The following is a 21,090-nucleotide window of genomic DNA, read 5'->3' as shown; positions in this document are numbered from 1 at the left end:
GACGGCACCCTGAGGAGACCCTCTCTGTGGGAGCGTATCGGCCGATGAGAGGTAATCGGAGGCAGAAGGCGGTCTCGGAGATAACCAGGTCCGATGCCATGGAGCGCTTTGAAGATGATAATCAACACCTTGAAGCGCACCCGGAAAGCCACCGGCAGCCAGTGCAGCTCGCGCAGCAGCGGCGTTACATGGGAGCGACGAGTCACTCCCATCACCGCCCGCGCGGCTGCATTCTGGACTAACTGGAGCCTCCGGGTGCTCCTCAAGGGGAGCCCCACGTAGAGAGCATTACAGTAGTCCAGGCGGGAGGTGACAAGAGCATGGGTGACTGTGCGCAAGGCGTCCCGGTCCAGAAAAGGCCGCAACTGGTGAACCAGGCGTACCCGGTAAAACGTCCCCCTGGCCACGGCCGTCAGCTGATCTTCTAGTGTCAGCCGTGGATCCAGGAGGACACCCAGATTGCGCACCCTCTCCGAGGGGGCCAAAGTTTTGCCCCCTATAGTCAGCGACGGAGTCAGCTGACTATGTCTGGGGACCGGCAACCACAGCCACTCAGTCTTGTATAAACACTCCTTCTCTTGTATAAACACGTTTCCATTTAAACGGCCACACGAATGAACAAAATTAACATTACTGTAATGTAAGCACAATTATCACATGGACTCCAGAAGCCTTTTGGGGGAATGGGCAGGAATGTATGAGTGAGTGACTCACAAACACAAAAGCTGTTGTTGCAACTTCATGCCCCTTCCATGAAAAGCAGATTAAAGAAACTAGGATGTGTGGGCGTGTGTTTGTGTGTGATCACACACGTTGTGAGAATCCAACCTTTCTCTTTGCTGCATGAACTAGGCCAGGGGTACGCAACATAGGCTCTTTTATGACTGGTGGACTTCAACTCCCAGAATTCCTGAGCCAGCCATGCTGAGGGGAAAAGGGAGAGGTTTCCAAGCTGAGCCAGGCTGGCTGAGGAATTCTGGGAGTTGAAGTCCACCAGTCATGAAGGGGCCATAGTTCCCTCATGCTGGCTCAGGAATTCTGGGAGTTGAAGTCCTCAAGTCATAAAAGAGCCAAGGTTGCCTATCCCTGAACTAGGCTGTTATGGGAAGCACTAATGCAGTTTGTGTAGATACTGCACACATTCTATGAACACAGCAGTGGTGTTTGTTAACGGTGGGTGAGGATTTAGAACAGGGGTGTCCAATCTTGTCAGCTTTAAGACTCCACCTGAAGTTGAGGGTCTTAAGAAGTCGGTCGACACGACCGACTCCTTAAGACCCTCAACTTCAGGTGCTCAGAATTTCGACTGTTCCAACCCTATGGGACTAAATCTCATTCAGGCTCTCCTAACAACTCTTGTTCTTTTGTATTTCGTTCCGTTTTTCCGTCTTAAGACTTGGGTTCCTTAAGCCTTAAGTAATCCAAGAATTCTAGGCCTATGAGGCAGGAAGTCAATATGGTGGGAACGGCAGGTTAATAGTCCAAAGGGTAAAAAATGACAATAATGAACACCGTGAGCCTGAATGGTTCCTTCCTGCGAAAGGAAAAGGACGGTGAGGAAAGCTAAGAAGGGGAAACCATTTTCTTGCAGAAAAGTTGCTTCTTCCCGGGGTGTTTGGCGAGCGAAGCCATTCAAAGCTTTGCGATCCTGCCGAAGCCAGGCCAAGGGGTGTGTGTGTGGGGTGTGTGTGTGTAGTAAGTAGGCCCATCTGGTCTCCAACTGGCTTTAGGAAAGTTATTTATGAGAACTTAAAAGGATGCGAAGCATTTAAAGAATAAAAGCTGGAAACAGAAAGCAGACGTTTCACTTGTCTTTAGCCAAAAAATCTTCTGGCCAAACCAGACTCATTTGCTCGAAAACAGCTCCGCGAATACACACAGACACACAAACACACACACACACAATTTCCGCTTGCTGTTGGGGCCTCTTGGTCGACCTTGCAAGAGGCAAATCAAAAACAGTGTCGGGTGTCTTGTAACCTTTGCTGCTTTGGTGATGTCCTCAAAGGAGGAGAGCAGGAGCAAAAATGTTCCAGGGCGAAAGGAAACATTTGAATAAAAAAAAAGGACCTGGGGAGACACGACAGCATCTTCCAATATTTGAGGGGCTGCCCCAAAGAAGAGGGGGGGTTCCACCTATTCTCCAAAGCCCCTGAAGGCAGGACAAGAAGCAACAGATGGAAACTAATCAAGGAGAGAAACAACATGGAACTAAGGAGAAACTTCCTGACAGTGAGAACAATTAACCAGTGGAACAGTTTGCCACCAGAAGTTGTGGGTGCTGCAACACTGGAGGCCTTTAAGAAGAAACTGGACAGCTCCTTGTCTGACATGGTATAGGGCAGTGTTTCTCAACCTTGACAATTTTAAGGCATGTGGACTTCAACTCCCAGAATTCCACAGCCAGCAATGCTGCCTGTGGAATTCTGGGAGTTGAAGTCCACATGCCTTAAAATTGTCAAGGTTGAGAAACACTGGTATAGGGTCTGCTGCTTGAGCAGGGGGTTGGACTAGAAGACCTCCGAGGTCCCTTCCAAACAACTCAAGCAAGCTCCCCCCGCCCCCAATTCACCCAGATATCCTCCTGACATCTCAGCAGTCCCTGGCAGGGATTCTCAAGACCCAAAACAAGGAGAATCACGTGAGGCAGCCCCGTGGCTCTTAATCCAGCCTCTCTCTTACATACAGCACCGAAGGGGGGGGGGCGTGGGAGGCCCTCCTGGCACTTCGTAAGCCTCTGGCAGGCTGACCAACGCCATTCTTTGGGCAGCCAGACAAACCTGGATTCTATTTGGAATATTTACAACTTTGCACAACTGCTTCTCCTCCACTGCCCATGTTCCCCCCGCCCCCCCTGGCTGGTTTCAATCACTCTTGGAGCAACAACAATCCACACACGCCACGTTTTCTCCTGGGGAGCTGCAAAAACCACAAAGCCTCAGCAGAAGGGCTGGGGGGGGGGAGGGGGAGGGCCTCCCAACAGGCACGGAGGCCCATCCAGGCTGGACAGTCCCAAGGGAGCATTCAAAGCAGCCCCTCCTAAGCTCAGCACCCCCGACCCCCACGTGCCTAAGACAAACGGAAGAAATGAAGGACGGTACCAGTGCTTGGGGGTCACCTGGCTCAAGCTTATGACTTCGTCCAGGATCTCGTTCTTGGCTTTTTCAAACAGCTCGTTCTGGAGAGGGAGAGAGAGAGAGAGGGAGAGAGAGAGAGAGAGAGAGAGGGAGAGAGGGAGGGAAGGAAAGAGGGAGAGTTACTGAATGTGGGAAGGGGGACAAATTGGGTGTAGAAAAAAGCACGGTGGATTTCTGCCAGCTGAGATCACGCGGCAAGAAGGACGTCTCCGGAGAGGAGTGATGGATGACAGAAGCCTCTCTTGGGGACTCCGGTCCTTCACTGAGGACCCTGCATCGCTCCCTGGCCAGACCCTCCCCACTTCAGGTGCCCCCTTCAGGCAGGGCAAAGGCAACAGCCCTGCCCCTCCACACCTCCACCTGGCCTCGCCCGGCACTGGCTCCTTTCAAAGCAGACACCTCCTAGCCTGGACTCAGCAGGGGCCTCTTCTACAGGGTGTGTGTGTGTGTGTGAGTGTGTGTGTCTGTGTGTGTGTGAAACTCCCTTGGTCCCTGGTAGAAAAGACCAATGGGCGACTTGCACCACCTTCAACACCTTCTGGTGGTCCTGAGGCAGCTGGGGTCAAGACCCTCCTTCCTATTTTGGGCTATTGTGGGGGAGGGAGAGGGTGATGCTGATCTGTCTTTCAACTTTCTGTGCAAGTTCAATTAATGAAGGGGAATGTTTATGTTTATGTTTATTTAGATTTGTATACCGCCCTATCTCCCTTACGGGACTCAGGGCGGTGAACAGGCGATAATAAAAATCACAATAAATATCTATTCTAAAATCAAATTAAATAAAATTAAATCTTTGTCAGCTCAGGGTTGACACCGGGGGCCCTTGCTGCTCTCCGAGCTTGGCCGCTTCCTTGCAGACGTCTCATGACCTGAACGAAATAACATCACCAGGGTGAATAAGCAGCGGAGATTCCCTAATCCAGTGGTGGCAAACCTATGGCACGGGTGCCAGAGGAGGCACTCAGAGCCCTCTCTGTGGGCACGCGCGCCGTCGCCCCAGTCCTAGGCCTTCAGCTGGGTTTTATAAAACCTTTTCACTTTAGGCCTCCGCCGCGGTGTGCAAAAAAAAAAAAAAAAAGGTTCAATCAATTTCAACTTCTCACGGGAAAAAAAAAGATCTTGCAAAGTTGGAATTGATTGATTGAACTTTTTAATCCCACCCAGTCTGCGGTTACCACCGCAGCCACCCCCACCCAATGAGCCACCCCTACCTAATGGGACACAGTCACCCGGCACCCGACAACGCATAAGTGGGTTTGGGGTTGCAGTTTGGGCACTCGGTCTCTAAAAGGTTCGCCATCACTGCCCTAACCCAAATCCCAATCCTTACTAGCACTGATGACGTTAGCTAGCTGGATAATAAAAGGCCTGCAGGAAAACAACCAAACTCACAGAGCATCAAGGACCCCTCAAGTTTGATTAATTAATTTGTGCTATACCATTTCTTGCTATACCATGGACTGCAAGGCGATCAAACCGGTCAGTCCTGGAGGAGATCAACCCCGACTGCTCTTTAGAAGGCCAGATCCTGAAGTGGAAACTCAAATACTTTGGCCACCTAATGAGAAGAAGGAAGGACTCCCTGGAGAAGAGCCTGATGCTGGGAAAGATGGAGGGCGAGAGAAGAAGGGGACAACGGAGAAGGAGGTGGCTGGATGGAGTCCCTGAAGCTGGAGGCCTGAGCTTCAAGGGACCCCAGAAGATGGTAGAGGACAGGAAGGCCTGGAGGAACGTGGTCCATGGGGTCGCGATGGGTCGGACACGACTTCGCAACTAACAACAACAACAACACCATGCATGCTCTAATTGGCAAGTGAATTTGAGTTTTAAGTTTTAGCTTTGCAGGGTGGGGCCCCAAGAGAAAGAGGGAACTGGGCAGCTGCCCCAGCTCTATGAATGAGGCCAGTGCTGGTAGACAGAGTCCAGCTGAACTGGGGTTGGGCCTCCTCCTCCTAGCCCCCCCCCCAAATGTCTGGCTCCAGAAGCTCTGCACAATAGGATCCCAGTCCTTCCTCAGTCCAGATCCCTCAAGTAGCTCTGGCGAGGTCCATCATAACTTAAACAGTCATTAAACAACTGGAGTTGTCAAGAATTATCCGTAATTGTGGAAGTTCTACAGCAGAGGTATCCAACCGTGGCCATTTTAAGGCACATGGACTTCAACACCCAGAATCCACTAGCCCAGCGTTTCTCAACTGTGACCAGTTTCAGAACTGTGGACTTCAACTCCCATAATCCCCTAGCCCAGCGTTTCTCAACCGTGGCCACTTGAAGACCTGTGGACTTCAACTCCCAGAATTCCCCAGCCAGCTGTGCTGGCTGGGGAATTCTGGGAGTTGAAGTCCACAGGTCTTCAAGTGGCCACGGTTGGCCACCCCCTGCTCTACAGGGAAGCCACTGACAGGCCTTCACATGTAAGGATGCTGTGGCGGCTGGAGCTGATCCCGAGGCCCAGCAGACGCCCCAAAGGCTCTGAGGCAGACAGCAACTCACCCGGTCCAGCTCTCGCAAGCGGGGGTAGTTGTTCTTCCACTCGGTTTCCAAATTAAAGCGGGTCGCTGGGAAAGAAAAGACAGCAGTTGAGACCCACACCTCCGTGCTTGCTTTTCCGGAGGGTGCCCTTTCCGCGCCCCGAAACCTCCCACCCAACGCCCAGGCCCTGCTCCGATCTGGCCCTTCAGCGGCGGGACACGGCCAGGAAAGGCCGTCTCTCTCGTCAAGAGCCACCTGTGTGTTTATTTTGCTTATTTCGTGTATTCTTCCTAATCAATAGACCCGGGGGGGGGGGCGCTTTGAGGCAGCCCGATCAGAACACCCAACCCATTAAAGCCTCCGTAGCCGGCATCATTAAAATCAAATCATCTATTAAGACAGGGCTTTTCAACCTTTTCACCCATTGTACCACTTTTAGGATATGGCAACATCCGAGTACCACCAGTCGCCTAGCAAAAAAAAAAAAAAAGGAAAAAAGTGATAAAAGTATAAGTAGTCCTCGACTTACAACAGTTCGCTTAGTGACTGTTCAAAATTACAATGGCACTGAAAAAAGTGCCCCCCAAGCCACAGCCGAGCAAGACACCTGCCTGCCCACCCGGCCGCGCTCTTCCTCCTGTCCGAGGTTTCCATTGTTGTGAGCATTTCTGTTGAGGATTGGCAGCGGGGGTGGGGTGGGGGGGTGTTTGGTTTTTATTCCCCCCGTCTGCTGGATGGTTGCAGCAGGTTTTGGTCACTTCACATGACCCTGGGACACTGTGACCGTCATAAATAGGAATCAGTGGCCAAGCATCTGAATGGAAATCACAAGACCCTGGAGAGGCTGCAACATTCCAGCTGATCGGCGCTTCTTCTGGGCTCAGCAGAAGCACCAGGATCAGTGCTGAGCTCCAGCTGGAGCCTGGCACTGATCCTGGCGCTTCCGCTGAGCCCCGACAGCCCTGCAGCTCCAGCCGTCTCTCGCTCAGGCTTGTGCGGTGCTGCCACCAGTTCAGCTCATTCCCCTCCCCCGCTACCACTTTTCTAGGATGGTTGCGTACCACCTGCCAGGTGCCCATGTACCACAGGTGGTACCCCTACCACTGGTTGAAAAGCCCTGTATTAAGAAGAATAATGGGAAAATAAATAACATCTCTAGAGTCCGGACAAAAATCGAATGTGATGTTCAACTGAAATTGAAAAGCCATGACCGTTAATTAGTCACCAGAGACGGGCAGTTTTAATTGTGAGCAGCCCCTCCTGGCCCCGCAGCGGTCAGAGAGCCACAAAGCCCTCCATGGCCGGAGAGCCTCCCTCGGGCAGCTGCCCTGCCTGGTTTGTGGTGGCCGAAAGGGAGTCCAGCCTGTTTTCCCATCGCCTGGGTCAACTTTTCCTCCAAGGGTTGTGGACTTCCCTTTCTCCTGCCCCACCTGCCTGGGAATAATGGCCCAAGGAGCCAAGGGAAAAGGTCTCCCTCCTTCCCCCAAGCTTTGAGGTCCTTCCCCCTAGACCAGGGGTAGGCCACCTTGGCTCTTTTATGACTCATGGACTTCAACTCCCAGAATTCCTGAGCCAGCCATGCTGAGGGCAAAGGGAGAGGTTTCCAAGCTGAGCCAGGCTGGCTGAGGAATTCTGGGAGTTGAAGTCCACCAGTCATAAAAGAGCCAAGGTTGCCTACCCCTGCTCTAGAGCCAACGTTGTTGCCTCCCTCGAGACCTCCCTCGAGACCTCCGGATCATGCTCGCCCTACCCGGGGAATGCCCCAAACCTCCGGGCGCCCCAGAAAGAGGGCAGACCCGGCCTGCAAGGCGTCTCCTGCCTTCGGTCTCCAGAGCATTTGGCCTGGGGGTTGCTCGCTCGTGTGCTCACCCTCTGGGTCCACCCCTGAGATGCGTCTCCAACTCCACTGCAGCCAGGAGAGAGTCCTAAAAGAGCTCAGCCCAGCCCCGAGTGCGGAATCTGCCTTACCTGAGACCCCCCCCCCCAAGATGGCAAGGGCCACTTTTCTGCCCCCAAAGACCTGGGAGCAGCACGCCTGGCCTGGGGGGCCCTTCATGCAGAGCCCCAGACTCCTCTCTGCCCGAGCTGCCCCTTTACCTTTGAAAGCGTCTGCCTGCTGCTCCACCGACTCACGCACCATCTTCCAAAAGCAGTCGGACACAGCCAGGCTGAGGTTGCGGGTGGTCACCTGGTGGGGCTTCAGCATGCAGTTCCTGGGGAGAAAAAGACACAAATGCTGCAGGGATGGGTGCCGTGTGAGGGCCAGAGGGCCTGTGGCAGCCCATTGCTGTAATCCCGGCTGGGCAAGTAAAGCGGCTTTAGGGTATGGAAAGTCATTCCCCCCCCCAGAGAAGGAAATATTAAAGAGGCAGAAAAGCATGCCCAGTTTTTCTTAATAGCCCCAAGTCTCCCTCCCTCAAGCAGAAACCAGCTCTGTAGAAATGTAGATGTGATAACCCATTCAGGAAGGTTGGAGGCCCCCAGCTAGAAGCTTAGGAAGACACCTAAAATCTACATACCCCACCCAAACTCTTGGACAGGACATAATAGGATTAACCCACAGATGCCAAAGGGCACACTCAGACTCAGGTCAAAAGTACATGCCACAGGAACAACTCCAAACGAAAGGCTCCAGAGGGTATAAAAACCCACTCCCTACATGTGCTCTCTCTCTCTTTTCTTCCAGAGCCATCCTTCTGTCTGGCTCTCCTTTTCAATAAACTGCAACCTTCTTTCTAAAGCAGTCGCCACGTTGTTTATTCCCCACTTGGACTGAACCATGATGAAGACTTTTCCTTCAGCAAGGGCCTGTGGACTCCAACTCCCAGAATTCCAGGCTGGCTTAGGGCTTCTGGGAGTTGAAGTCCACAGGCCCTAAAGCTGCTCTAGTTGCCCACCTCTCCTCTAATAACCCATTAAGGCTGTTTTTTATTTTCTGTCTTAGCACAGCAAACCCCCCCCCCCATTTTATACAATCAGCAACCACAACGTGTGCCTCCTTCCACTCCTTCCCCCAAGTCGTGGCTGAGGGACGGAGGAGCAGGGCGCTCAGAAGGGGCATCCCGGCCAGTCCCTGACAGGATCCGATGGCGACTCACATATGGGGAGTCCTCGACTTACGACCACAATGGCGTCAAAAGGTTTTGTTGCCGAGATTATTGAGTTTCGCTCCATTTTACGACCTTTCTCGCCACAGTTGCTAAGCAAATCGCTGCAGTTGTTAACTTAGTAACTCATTGTCTTTGCTCGCCAGAAGGTCGCAAAAGGGGGTCACGTGCCCCAGGGACACTGCAACCGTCACAAATACGAGTCGGCCAAGAGTTTGAATTTTGATCACGGGACCCTGGGGATGCCACGACGGTCGTTAAGTATAAAAACGGTCACAAGTCCCTTTTTTCAGCGCCGCTGTAACTTCGAACAGTTACTAAGCAAACAGTTATAAGTTGAAGACTAGCTGAGGTTCATGTTTCTGCCACATGGCCCACATTTAACCAGCCTGCTGATCAGCAGGTTGCAGAATATGTTGTTCTATGCACTGCAGAAGGTACACAATGTGTGCAGCTTTCCACAATCTCCTAAGGCAATTAAGCCAATCGAAAAAGGAGATAAGATTAGCCTGGCCCGTCCACAACGGCTTCTGGTAAACTCCCGCCTGGATTTCAAGGTACTCACAAATCGATTCCTTTATCGTTTCCTCCAGAATCTTCCCGTCTCAGTGCCAGAGTGGTTATAAAAGTAATATATCTTCCTAGATAGTCTTTCCCCTATTTCTGAGGAAATCCCCTGGCCCATCCCCAGTTCTCCAAGATTACTCAAACACGAGATGTGCAATAATTTGGCTAGCCCAGGGGTGTGCAACCTGGACAACTTTAAGACTTGTGGACTATGCTGGCTGAGGAATTCTGGGAGCTGAAGTCCACAAGTCTTAAAATTGTCCAGGTTGCACACCCCTGGGCTAGACAATCCTTTGGTCCCTTCCACATCCCAGAGGCCAAACCTCTCGGCTTTGGAGATTTAAGCTCAAATTTTAGCCAGAACAAGAGAGGAGTCAGCGTTTCCTTCCGGCACTTTGCTTTCTTCCTGGGGCATCCGGGGAGCTGATATACCCCCCCTTCCTTTGATTTTAATGTGTAACAAAACCAAGAAACACCCCAACACCCCCCCAGTCTGAGAAGACTGTGCAAAAAAACAGAGAAGCCGGAGGGTGACTGAGTGTTTCTGGGTGTTATTATTTGGAAGAGAGCAGAAGCAGGGTAGACTGAGGCTTTTGCTGTTGCGGTTGTTCAGCTAAGTCGTGTCTGATTCTTTGTGATACCACGGTTCGCCAGGCCCCCCATCCTTCCCTGGGGTTTGCCCAAATTCGTGTTTGTTGCACCAATGAGGCTATCTAACTCTCTTCGCCTCTGCCGTCCCCTTCTCCTTTGGCCTTCCGTCCATCTTTCCCGAAGATCGAGGCTTACACACCCTCATGAAGGAGAATAAGCCCTACATTCAAGGCTTGCCCTGTGCAGGATCTTTAGATCTCCATCCATCCAGAAGCAAGGTGTCGCCTGCCTGGACTGGAAGCTCCTCCTTCCAGAGCTCAAAGCCCAGGGTTCTCCTGCGGCCGAGGGCCCGAAGGCCGCCTTCCCAGGTCCTCCCCAGCCTGGCCAACTGAAATGCATCACAGCCTCAACAATTCTGAAATATGCCTGAGTAAGTAGCTTTAGACCAGCAAGACGTGCTTTAGAAACTGAGAATTAGCCTACTTCAATAGTTTGGAGTTTTGGAAAAATTCCTCTTCGTGGTCTCTAATAGAGTCAATACTTTCACTGCTGTTTCCTAGAGAGAGAGAGAGAGAGAGAGAGAGAAAGAAAGAAGCATTTGAAACCGGGCCACGTGGGAAGGAAGGGCCTGCAAGCTGGACAAACGCCAACCTTAACGTACTGTCAACACTGCTAACATCAGATGTTTTTGCTTTGACAACAGATGGAGGTGCAACCATTTTCTTGTTATGTTTTACTCTTAGAGTTAACTCAGTGAGAGTGAGTGAGTGAGTGAGTGAGTGAGTGAGAGAGAGAGAGAGAGAGAGAGAGAGAGAGAGAGAGAGCTGCTGCTGCTTTCTGCTGCTTCCTGCTGAGATGCAGCAAAGGCAGGAGCCCCGCCCAATAAACTCATCAGCTTGTCCGAAAACAGTATGAGGCCACTCTCTTTTTTAACGCAAGTGCCTCTCTCTGTCTCTCTCTCTCTCTCTCTCTGCAAGTGGCGGAGGAGGCTGGGAACCGCAGGTTGCCGACCCGTGAGCTAGACATAACAATACTGGACCTAGTGTGTGAACCAAGGTTATTGAAATAAGAGATGATAAGAATTGGCGGGCTGGAGAACTGGAGGGGAAGCCTGCATTTCAAACTAATTGGAGAATGTGATTTATGACGGTTAACTGGAGGAGGGAATTGTGCTTTGATACTATATGCTCAGGGGAGGGGAAATCCAGTTTTTGGCTTTGATTGTGTTGTGCTTCTCAAATAAAGATTCTTTAAGATAAACAATGCCTCGAAGTTCTTTAAAGAGTTTCATCTGTCGGAACCAGGACACGTACCTTTTCCGGTAACCACCGCAAAATACCCCAGAGCCTTCATGGGGAAGAGTTTGCCTTCGATGATCTGCTGAATCTGCGTGGAGAAGAAAGCAGCAGCTCAGCCCCACCGGGATGGGGTGGGGGTCCCTGACTTTTGGCAAAACCCTCCACCGTCACGAGGCGCTGTTTAGATCTGGGCATCGTTCCCCCCTGCCCCCCACTAAGGACAGGAATCAAAAGTACCTCGACTTACAATGGAGGCATCCCATGATTGGACCTTTTTGTGTTGTTAGTTTTGACATTTTTGCATCATTAAGTGAATCGGTTTTTCCCAAATGGGTGGGGTTTTTTTGCCAGAAACCAGAAGTTAAATGCCAGAAACTGGCAAAGGACACCTCAAACCGCAGTCACATGATTGAGGGGGATGCTGCTAAGAGGCATAAGGGGAGTCTCTTGTCAAGTGCCCAAAACCATGTGACGTATGAGTGTGTGTTTGTGTGTTTGAAAAATGGGTCAGAAGTGGCTTTTGGAGGGCTCCAGTGTACCATCTGAGTGGTCATTAAAGAAGAGGCTGTAAAAAGAGGACTGGCTGTAATTGCATCCTGACCGGTGGCTTTGCTGTCCCTGGTTTTTCAGGAAAGAGAGCCTTGTCTCCCCCCACACTCCCCCCCTTCAACTCCCCCACCCCAGGCGCAGAGCAGGAGGGCTCTTACGGTCCATGAGGCAGAAGGGATTCTGAGATGCTTCAAGTCACACCCTGCAGCTGGGAATGGTGAATGTTACCCCCCCCCCAGCACAGCAAGCAGTGGAGGGGGGTCCTGAGGCTTGGCTCTGCACCACCTGGCTGTGTCCAAAGGTGAAGGCAAGGCACCAGGGATGTCCCCCCCCGGAAGCCACTTGCATTCCCAGGGTCTCTTGTCTAGCACACGGGCCTACAAACTCAGCCACTTTAAGACTGGTGGACTTCAACCCAGAATGCACGGCTGGCGGGGGAATTCTGGGAGTTGAAGTCCAGAAGTCTTAAAGTGGCCGAGTTTGGAGATCTCTGCTCCAGAGGCATTTTCCTATAAGCTTCCAACGGGCCCACCAGTCACGAAGTATGTTTTTTTCTGTAGCTTCAAAGTTATACACACAACCAGGAGGAAACACACCCGGGAGACAAAAAAAAAACATTGCCAACCTCAGCGAAGGAACGAGCCTTCTGTGGAAGAAAAATCTCACACAGACAAGGAGGCACGATGACAGATCCCAAATTACAGAATCTTCCTGACAAATTGCACCAGAACCCCCCGGCTATTCCTAACTGTTAACAGGTCAGAGCTTCATAGGGGAAGACAGCGGGGTTTTTTAAAAAAAAAAATCTTTCTGCTTTCTGAGCAAATCCTTCCCCTTCCCCTCCTCACCCTGCTGGGACTGGCCACGTTTTTCTCTGCCAGGTCCACTTTGGTTAACACAAAGATGGTCCTCTTGCCCTGGGGGTCCATTTGGCTGACCAGGTCAGTGACGATGCTGCGCTCGGCATCCACGGAGCCATCTGGGAAAGAAACCGGAGAGTTGTTCCAGAAGGGAAAGAAAGAAAGAAAGAAAGAAAGAAAGAAAGGAAAGGAGGAAAGGAAGGAAGGAAGGAAGGAAGGAAGGAAGGAAGGAAGGAAGGAAGGAAGGAAGGAAGGAGGGGCATCGTTCTTATTCCACCCTGGGAGCCTTGGAACATCCGATGGTCAAGGAGAAGGACGGCTGTCTACCCACAGCACGGAGGCAGACTTCCCCAGCCCTGCCTCCCCCAGTCAGAGCCCAGCGGGTCAAAGGCAGGCGGGGGCTCCTCTCCCACCAGCAAAACCTCCTGCGCGGCCAGCAAGGCTCCCGGCTCCCTCACCTTGGATGCACAGGATGATGGCGTTGGGGTTCTGCATGTAGGCTTTGCTCATGCTGAAGATGAGGTCTTTCGTGTTGGCCGCCATCCCCGAGGTCACCGTCTGGGGAAAGAGAGGCTCATTCTCACGTCTCTGTATTTGAGCTTTCAATCTGCTGCTTAACAGAATAACAAGAGCTGGAAGGGACCTCGGAGGTCTTCTAGTCCAGTGGTGGCGCACCTATGGCACGGGTGCCAGAGGTGGCACTCGGAGCCCTCTCTGTGGGCACACGTGCCGTTGCCCCAGCCTCGCATCCCCCCGCGACCCCCTCCTCACCAGCAGCCCCCCTGGAGGAGAGTTGCCCCCGAGCGTGGCCCACGCGGAGCAGTGCAGCCAAGGACACGGCATCCAGGCAGCATAGACAAGACTCTGCCCTCATGCCCCATTGCGCACAATTGATGCTGTGGGGCGCAGGCAGAGGGCGTGGCTGCCATGGCGCTGCTGGGTGATCTGTGGCGGGCCCTGGAGATGGTGAGTGGCCCTGCAGGCAGGCGGGGTAGGGACGGAGCGGGGACGGGGCAGGGAGTGGAGTGGGGACGGGGCCAGTTTTTGCACACTTGGTCTCCAAAAGGTTCGCCATCACTGTTCTAGTCCAACCTACTGCTCAAGCAGGAGACCCTGTACCACTCCAGACAAACAGCTGTCCAATCTCGTCTTAAAAGCCTCCAGTGATGGAGCACCCACAACTTCTGGAGGCAAGTAGTGCCATGGGTTAATTGTTCTCCCTGTCAGGAAGTTTCTCCTTAGTTCCAGGTTGCTTCTCTCCTTGATGAGTTTCCATCCGTTGCTTCTTGTCCTGCCTTCAGGGGCTTTGGAAAATAAATTGACCCCCTCCTCCTTGTGGCAGCCCCTGAGATACTGGAAGGCTGCTATCATGCCCCCCCTCATCCTTCTCTTCATTAAACGAGACATACCCAATTCCAGCAATCGTTCTTCATGTGTTTTAGCTTCTGGTCCCCTAATCTGCCTCACTGCTCTTCTCTGCGCTCTTTCCAGAGTCTCAGCATCTTTTTTTATATTGTGACGACCAAAACTGGATGCAACATGCAACCTTCTGCGGGCAGCTGCATTCAGGAGTGAGGTGCTCACTCTGAATGGGGGAAGAACTGGCTTCAGTTTCACCCTGGCAAGGCCAAAGAGGTTGGGGGAGGTTTAAGGCCCCTGGGAACGCTCCATCCCTTCAAGGGCATCAGCACTGGGCTGGCATTTTGCAAACCCTGATCTGTCCCTGGATGTCCTCAGCCACCTTATCGCTAGAATCTCCAGAGCTAAGCAAAAGGCAGGACTCTGTGTCAGATTTGGGCCATTTTAATCGAAAACGTACATTTCTTTAACACTACGTACTTTAAATGCTGCAGCAGTGCCCCAACCTGGAAAAGGCCACCTGCCCTTGGTGTAGACCAGGGGTCCCAAACTCCCGGTCCGTGGACCGGTACCGGGCTGTGGCATGCTACCAATCAGTCTGCACAAACAAGCAAAGCCCCATCCGTGGGATGCAGGCAGCACACAAAACCAGGCACTCTCCAGTCCGTGGAAAAACCCCTCTCCATGGACCCGGTCCCTGGTGCCCAAAAGGTTGGGGGCCTCTGGTGCAGGCAACACTCCCTTCATCTAGCAGGAGCGGGGGTGTGTGTGTGTGTTGGGTTGAGAGAAAAGGCTCAGCCCCCAATCGTCCCTGGGCTTTCGTGGCTGAGCTGGGATCCCAGAGTGGATGCTACTCTGTGGCCGTAACCTGGTTCTGATTTCTTTGCAAAGAGCCCAAGGGGGAGGGTGCCTCTTTAACCCGGGCCCAGCTGGACAGCAGCACCCCCTCTGTTTTGCAGCCGAGAGGCCCAGCCGGACGGAGCGAGGCCCCGCCTCCTTGGCCCCGGGGCCGCAACCCTCCCTCCCCAGCACAGGAGACTCACGCTGATGACGCCGGGCAAATCAACCAGCACCATCCTCTGCAGGCCGGGGCCCTTCACGCTGAGCGAGATGGTCTGCAAGGGAAACAACATCGCGGCTTGAGAGAGAGAAAAAGGGGAGGGGGATGGATTGGGGGGGGAAGTGGGGAGGGGCACGAGGGAGCCTCACCTCCGAGCTGACGGTGCAGCCGCTGCCCACGCTCTTCTTCATCCGGATCTCGATCTCGTGTCGCAAGGCCGCCAGCTGTCTCGGCACAAGATGGTGGGGAAATGGAGTCGGGGGGGTGAGGCGCGAACCCCGAGCCCCCCCCGGGAGGAACCGGAAGAGGCCCGAGGCGCACAGAGCCTGGCCCTGCCTGGGAGAGGCATCCTTGGGCACAGCCACGGAGAAGAACGCAATCAGGCTGCAGGAAGTCCTCGTATTAACAAACCTGCATTTAGTGACCGATCAAAGTTACGACGGGGCTGGAAAAGGTGATTTACGACCGGCACTGGTCCTTATCACCTCCATCACAGTGTCCCCGTGGTCACGTGACCAAAGTCCAGGTGTCGGGCTTTCAACAACCGCAGCGTCCACTGGGACTGCCTCTTGCAACCTCCCCAGGAGCACAGCCAGTGGGGGAGTCCCTTGACCCCGGGGGCAGAAATGGCCATAAAGTTGGGTGTGATCCGCTGAACGGCCATTGCTGCTTAGCTGTGGAAGTTCTGATCCCAACGGAGGTTGCTAAGCTGAGGACTCCCTGGGCAGAGAGGAGAGGCATCCCGGGGGCTCACTCTGGAGTTTATATATGGATCTGGGAGGCCTTTACGGGTAAACGGACAGGTCCACCAGCCCTCTTGTCAGGCGTGACAGAAAAGTCTCAGTCCTGCCCCCCCCTGAAATGACCCCAGACAAGCAGACCCCCTCAGCAGCAGCGCCAACTGCTAACCAGGAAGGTTCCTGCGCAGAGGCTGTGCGTAGCAATGAATCTGTTCAACCGGAGCGTCCTGTGGGGAGCTGATCTTTGTGTCATGTGTCTGATTAACGAAACACTTAGAAGGACTTTCAGGCATATTTTCTCCTAAAACCATTTATTAAGGTTACAGAGACGTCAGTACAGCATGGTGGAAAAATGCTTAGGTCTGGCTTCTCTTCCGTTACGCATATACATTCTAAGCATTTCCCACCCACCCCTTATTTTGGGGTCATGGTTCACATCTTCCAATCAACTTGGGAGATGTGATTTACTTCCGGTTTCTTTTTCCCGGGCTTTCCTTATTCTCCTCCCTCCTTCCCTGTTGCCTGGTTTAACTATAAAAATACCAGACAGTTCTGCATATTGTCAAAGCAAGAATATACAGTATTTGCAGCGTTGACACTTTGGGTGCCCGACACCCAGGCCACGGTCTGAATTCAAACCGAAAAGGCTCACCGGTAACCCTGTGATTTCCTCCCCTCCCCTCCTCAGCAACCCTCTCCCCAGATGGGGAAACTGGGGGACACAGCTGGATTTCCCCAGAAGCCCCTAGAAGAGAGGGGCACCCCAGCCTCTTTCAGCGACACAGACACCGCTCCTCCCTCCAGGAAGCGTCCAGCCCCCGGGGCCTACGTCTGAATGAGCTGACCTCTCTCGGCCCCTTACCGAAATCCCTGACAGACAATTCGTTCTGTGGGTTCTGGGGGTACAGGGTTTTTTTTAAAAAAGAAGAACGCAAACCCTCCGAGAGCGGCCTGCTCCTTGAAACTTACATCTTCCTCCTTGTTCAGGTCAAACTCCCGAGAACTGTCCTTGAAGACGGCCACGTGGTGAGGACCTTCGCTGAGGGTCACCTGAGGCCCAAAGTGGATTCCAAAAAAAAGGGGGACAGGGTTAAACCTCTGAGCAGATCTCAGCGGGATCAGGCCTCCTTCTGGGGGGCTCGTGGCTCCTACCTTGACAGGGGAGCGTGTCATCATTTCTCCGGAGCCCCGAGGGAAGATCCGGGCCTGAGCGATCATTTCCAGCACGCTGGTTTTGCCAGCGCTCTGATCTCCCACCACCACCACCTGGAAGACAAAGGGCGTTTCTTCAAAGGGACGAAGGGTTTCTCCCGAGCTGGGACCAGCGGCGTCTTTGCCCACCGTGCCAGGATTCTGCTCCCTGACTACGAGGCAGCCTCCTGAATTCCAAACCCAGCTTTCCAAAAGTTCCTCCACAGAAGATCCGGTGACATCGAGAGAGATAAATTCCGTGTTATTAAGTAGATGATTTAATATGGTGGGAAATAGACAACTCTTAGGAAATAGAACAGGATTATATTCAAATAGATAAAATGTGTGTTTTGGATATTATGGCTTGTTGTGAAGTGAAATAAGGGAAATTTTTGTTACCCAAAGTCTGAAAATTATAAATATCAAAGGTTAAATTGGAATATGGATAAGAAATTAAAAACTGAGTAAAAATCAGTAACAGGATATGGATTGTTTATGAAGACTGAATGTAATTCAGTCAAGCTATTCAGTCAAGCTATTTTCCAAAGCGCCTGAAGGCAGGACGAGAAGCAACGGGTGGAAACTGACCAAAGAGAGAAGCAACCTAGAATATAAGGAGAAACTTCCTGACAGTGAGAACAATTAACCAGTGGAACTACCTGCCTCCAGAAGCGGTGAATGCTCCAACACTGGAAGTTTTTAAGAAGAGACTGGACAGCCATCTGTCCGTAATGGTATAGGGTTTCCTGCCTGAGCAGGGGGTTGGACTAGATGACCTCCAAGGTCCCTTCCAACTTTATCATTATTATTATTATTATTAAATAAGATACGTATAAGCTAAAAACCTATTGATGAATGTAATTATGATGTCCTTATTGAATTGATATAACTAGAAATGTACCAACCTGAATATGAGACAGTAAATGTTAAGGGGAAAAGAGAAGAAATATTTGATGTTGTAGCCTGAGATTTGCACTAAGGTTTTGTCACTGAGCTATTGATTAACCCAGTCGCCACGTTGCTTTTTAAATATTCAAATGTAAAATTGGAAAATTAATAAAATATTATATTAAAACAAAGAGAGAGATAAATTCCATCTGGATACAGTCTTCTTGGGATGCCCCCAAAGCAAGCCAGCTATTGCCTGCTACCCTAACAATTGAGGCCTTTTCCACTATAGCAGGGGTAGGCAACCTTGGCTCTTTTATGACTCGTGGACTTCAACTCCCAGAATTCCTGAGCCAGCTGTGCTGGCTCAGGAATTCTGGGAGTTGAAGTCCACGAGTCATAAAAGAGCCAAGGTTGCCTACCCCTGCACTATAGCAATCTTCCTTTCCTCACAGCTCAACTGGAAGATATTAACCTGCCCTTTTTCGGCGTGAATGCAGAACGCAAGCCACACGACTGTCTGCTGCCTGGTCAAGAACCACCTTGGCCTGGATGGAAAGGGCTAAAAAGGCTGCAGGCCCTAGTAGGAAGATCTGCCACAGATCACCTCTCACCGGCCGATACGCTCCCACAGAGCGGGTCTCCTCAGGGTGCCGTCAACCAGACAGTGCCGGTTGGCGACCCCCAGGGGGAGAGCCTTCTCTGTTGGAGCCCCCACCCTCTGGAACGAGCTGCCCCCAGAGATCCGGGTGATTCCGGATCTCCCCTCCTTCCGCCACGCCCTCAAGACATGGCTGTTTCAGCAGGCAGGACTGGCCTAGGGACATTTTAAATTGGTTTCTAATTAATTTTAAAATATGAATAGGCCTATTGAATATATCTTTTAATTGATTTTAAATTTTGTAGATTTGTATCGATTGTTCTGTTTTTAATTGGCTGTAAGCCGCCCTGAGTCCACTGGGAGAAGGGCGGGATATAAATGCAATAAACTTGAAACTTGAAAGGTCCATCTTAAGAAAATGGGGCTTCCCTACAGACGATGCTTTGTGAGAATGTGGAGAAGCACAAACCGCCTCACACAGGCTGTGCTGCACAAGAGGCCCTTCAACACGTGCGGAGGAGGAAGAGCTCCCGCTGGTGAGGGAACACGCTGGCGACGTGATCGGGCAAATGCCTTTTTAGTTTTAATCGCATTTTTTCTACATAATTTTTGCACAGGTTCTATTTCCTGATGAATTCCAAAGGGGCTTTTTTTCCCAAGAGGTGACGGGACTTTCTTGGGGTTTTTTTCTCCTGGAAGACGTTTTGCTTCTCATCCAAGAAGCTTCTTCGGTTCTGAACTGGAGAAGCTTCTTAGATGAGGAACGAAACGTCTTCAAGGGGAAAAAAACCCAAGAAAGTCCCATCACCTCTTGGAAAAGCACCCTTGACCTGGATGGGTGGAGAATCTCCAGAGTCACCCAGGGCTGAATGACGTATGTCTACACCTCTAGGTGCTTCTGACGGGAAGGAAGAAAAGTGTGAATGCAGAGGCTCGTCGCCAACTCACCCGAGGCAAGTGGTCGTGGGTATTGTAGCTGGCATCGTAGTCTGACAGGGTATCCAGAACTTCGGAGTACATGTCAATCAAAGATTTCTAGGGAAGGAAACGATGAGCTTGGTGAGTGGAGCCGGAGCCAAAGCGCGGGAAAGAAGGAAAGGTGACCACTCTCGTCGTCTAACCCAGGGGTAGGCAACCTTGGCTCTTTTATGACACATGGACTTCAACTCCCAGAATTCCTGAGCCAGCCGTGCTGAGGGGAAAGGGAGAGGTTTCCAAGCTGAGCCATGCTGGCTCAGGAATTCTGGGAGTTGAAGTCCACAAGACATGAGGGGGCCATAGTTCCCCCATGCTGGCTGAGGAATTCTGGGAATTGAAGTCCACACATCTTCAAGCTGCCAAGATTGAGAAACAGTGGCCTAGGCCCTAGACCAGGGGTAGGCAACCTTGGCTCTTTTATGACTCGTGGACTTCAACTCCCAGAATTCCCGAGCCAGCCATGCTGAGGGGAAAGGGAGAGTTTCCAAGCTGAGCCATGCTGGCTCAGGAATTCTGGGAGTTGAAGTCCACGAGTCATAAAAGAGCCAAGGTTGCCTACCCCTGATCTAATCTCTTAATCTCTTGCTATAATTACAGGCAAACATGGAGAGCCACGGAGGTGTGAAACGCTAGTTAAGGGACTGGAGTGGGAAGGTTTCCCAACCAGGCAGGCAGGCAGGGATGTTGTGGACCCCGTTAGCCAAAGAACTCTGGCTGGTGGGGTCTGGGGAGAGGGGGCTTCCCTGCCCCTGCCACCCGTGGGAGGCTGGGCTTTTGCGAAGCGAAAATCACTACTTGAAATAAGGCAGGAACCGGGGAGGCCTCCCGCATCCCTTACCTTCAGTTTCCTCTGATGGATGCCTTTCTCATCCTTCTGCAAGACAATCTTCCTCAGCTCTTTATTCTCCTTCTCCAAACGCTCCAGCATCCGCTGATATTTCAGCTGCAAAAAAGATGGAAGTGGTTAACTCCAAGACTTGAGAGAAGAAGTGCAGGAGATAAACAGACTGCTCAGTTTGCAGCTCTATCTTACCCAGCCCAATGACTAACAATAATGTAGCAACAAAAATAGAACAACAGAGTTGGAAGGGACCTTGGAGGTCTTCTAGTCCAACCCCCTGCTCAAGGAGGAGACCCTATACCACGTCAGACAAATGTCAGTCCAATCTCTTCTTGAAAGCCTCCAGTGATGGAGGGCCCACAACTTCTGGAGGCAAGCAGTTCCACTGGTTAATTGTTCCCACTGTTAGGTAATTTCTCCTTAGTTCTAGGTTGCTTCTCTCCTTGATTAGTTTCTACTGTTTCGTGTCCAAAAGATCTTGGATCCCTTCAAAACATGGTGTTTTCCTCCCAGGAAAGGTAAAATAGTTCTTCAATCATGGTATTTTTAAGAGGCGGTTGGGGTCACCCTCAACCCTGCCCTGGTCTTTCCCCAGACCCAAAGAGAGAGTCTCAGTTCACTGGGATGGAAAACCAGGCTGCTTCATGGTTAGAAGCAGGTTCATATCTATTGAACACCTAGATCAGGGGTCTTCAAAGTTGGCCCTTTGATGACTTGTGGACTTCAACTCCCAGAATTCCTCAGCCAGGCACGTGTGCCTGGCTGAGGAATTCTGGGAGTTGAAGTCCACAAGTCATCAAAGGGCCAACTTTGAAGACCCCCGACCTAGATAAATAGTATATTAAACTTGA

General features: G+C 51.7%; 1 protein-coding gene across 1 annotated transcript in view; it reads right to left on the bottom strand.

Moving 5' to 3' along the window:
• Positions 1–21,090, bottom strand: part of OPA1 (OPA1 mitochondrial dynamin like GTPase) — a gene marked incomplete at its 5' end in the record, with an annotated part of 62,467 nt that overhangs the window by 17,121 nt on the left and 24,256 nt on the right. The window contains 13 exons of the mRNA XM_015820723.1: positions 3,102–3,178; positions 5,631–5,695; positions 7,707–7,822; positions 10,358–10,430; positions 11,188–11,260; positions 12,570–12,700; positions 13,040–13,139; positions 14,984–15,055; positions 15,150–15,224; positions 16,710–16,790; positions 16,893–17,006; positions 19,369–19,455; positions 20,237–20,341. Of these exons, the coding sequence (XP_015676209.1) occupies positions 3,102–3,178; positions 5,631–5,695; positions 7,707–7,822; positions 10,358–10,430; positions 11,188–11,260; positions 12,570–12,700; positions 13,040–13,139; positions 14,984–15,055; positions 15,150–15,224; positions 16,710–16,790; positions 16,893–17,006; positions 19,369–19,455; positions 20,237–20,341 (1,169 nt within the window). The remainder of the gene's footprint in view (positions 1–3,101; positions 3,179–5,630; positions 5,696–7,706; positions 7,823–10,357; positions 10,431–11,187; positions 11,261–12,569; positions 12,701–13,039; positions 13,140–14,983; positions 15,056–15,149; positions 15,225–16,709; positions 16,791–16,892; positions 17,007–19,368; positions 19,456–20,236; positions 20,342–21,090) is intronic.

Source organism: Protobothrops mucrosquamatus, unplaced genomic scaffold (genome assembly GCF_001527695.2).
Source record: "Protobothrops mucrosquamatus isolate PMUCROS unplaced genomic scaffold, P.Mucros_1.0 scaffold1167, whole genome shotgun sequence".
NCBI lineage: Eukaryota > Metazoa > Chordata > Lepidosauria > Squamata > Viperidae > Protobothrops > Protobothrops mucrosquamatus.
This window is presented reverse-complemented; position numbering and strand designations above follow the sequence as displayed.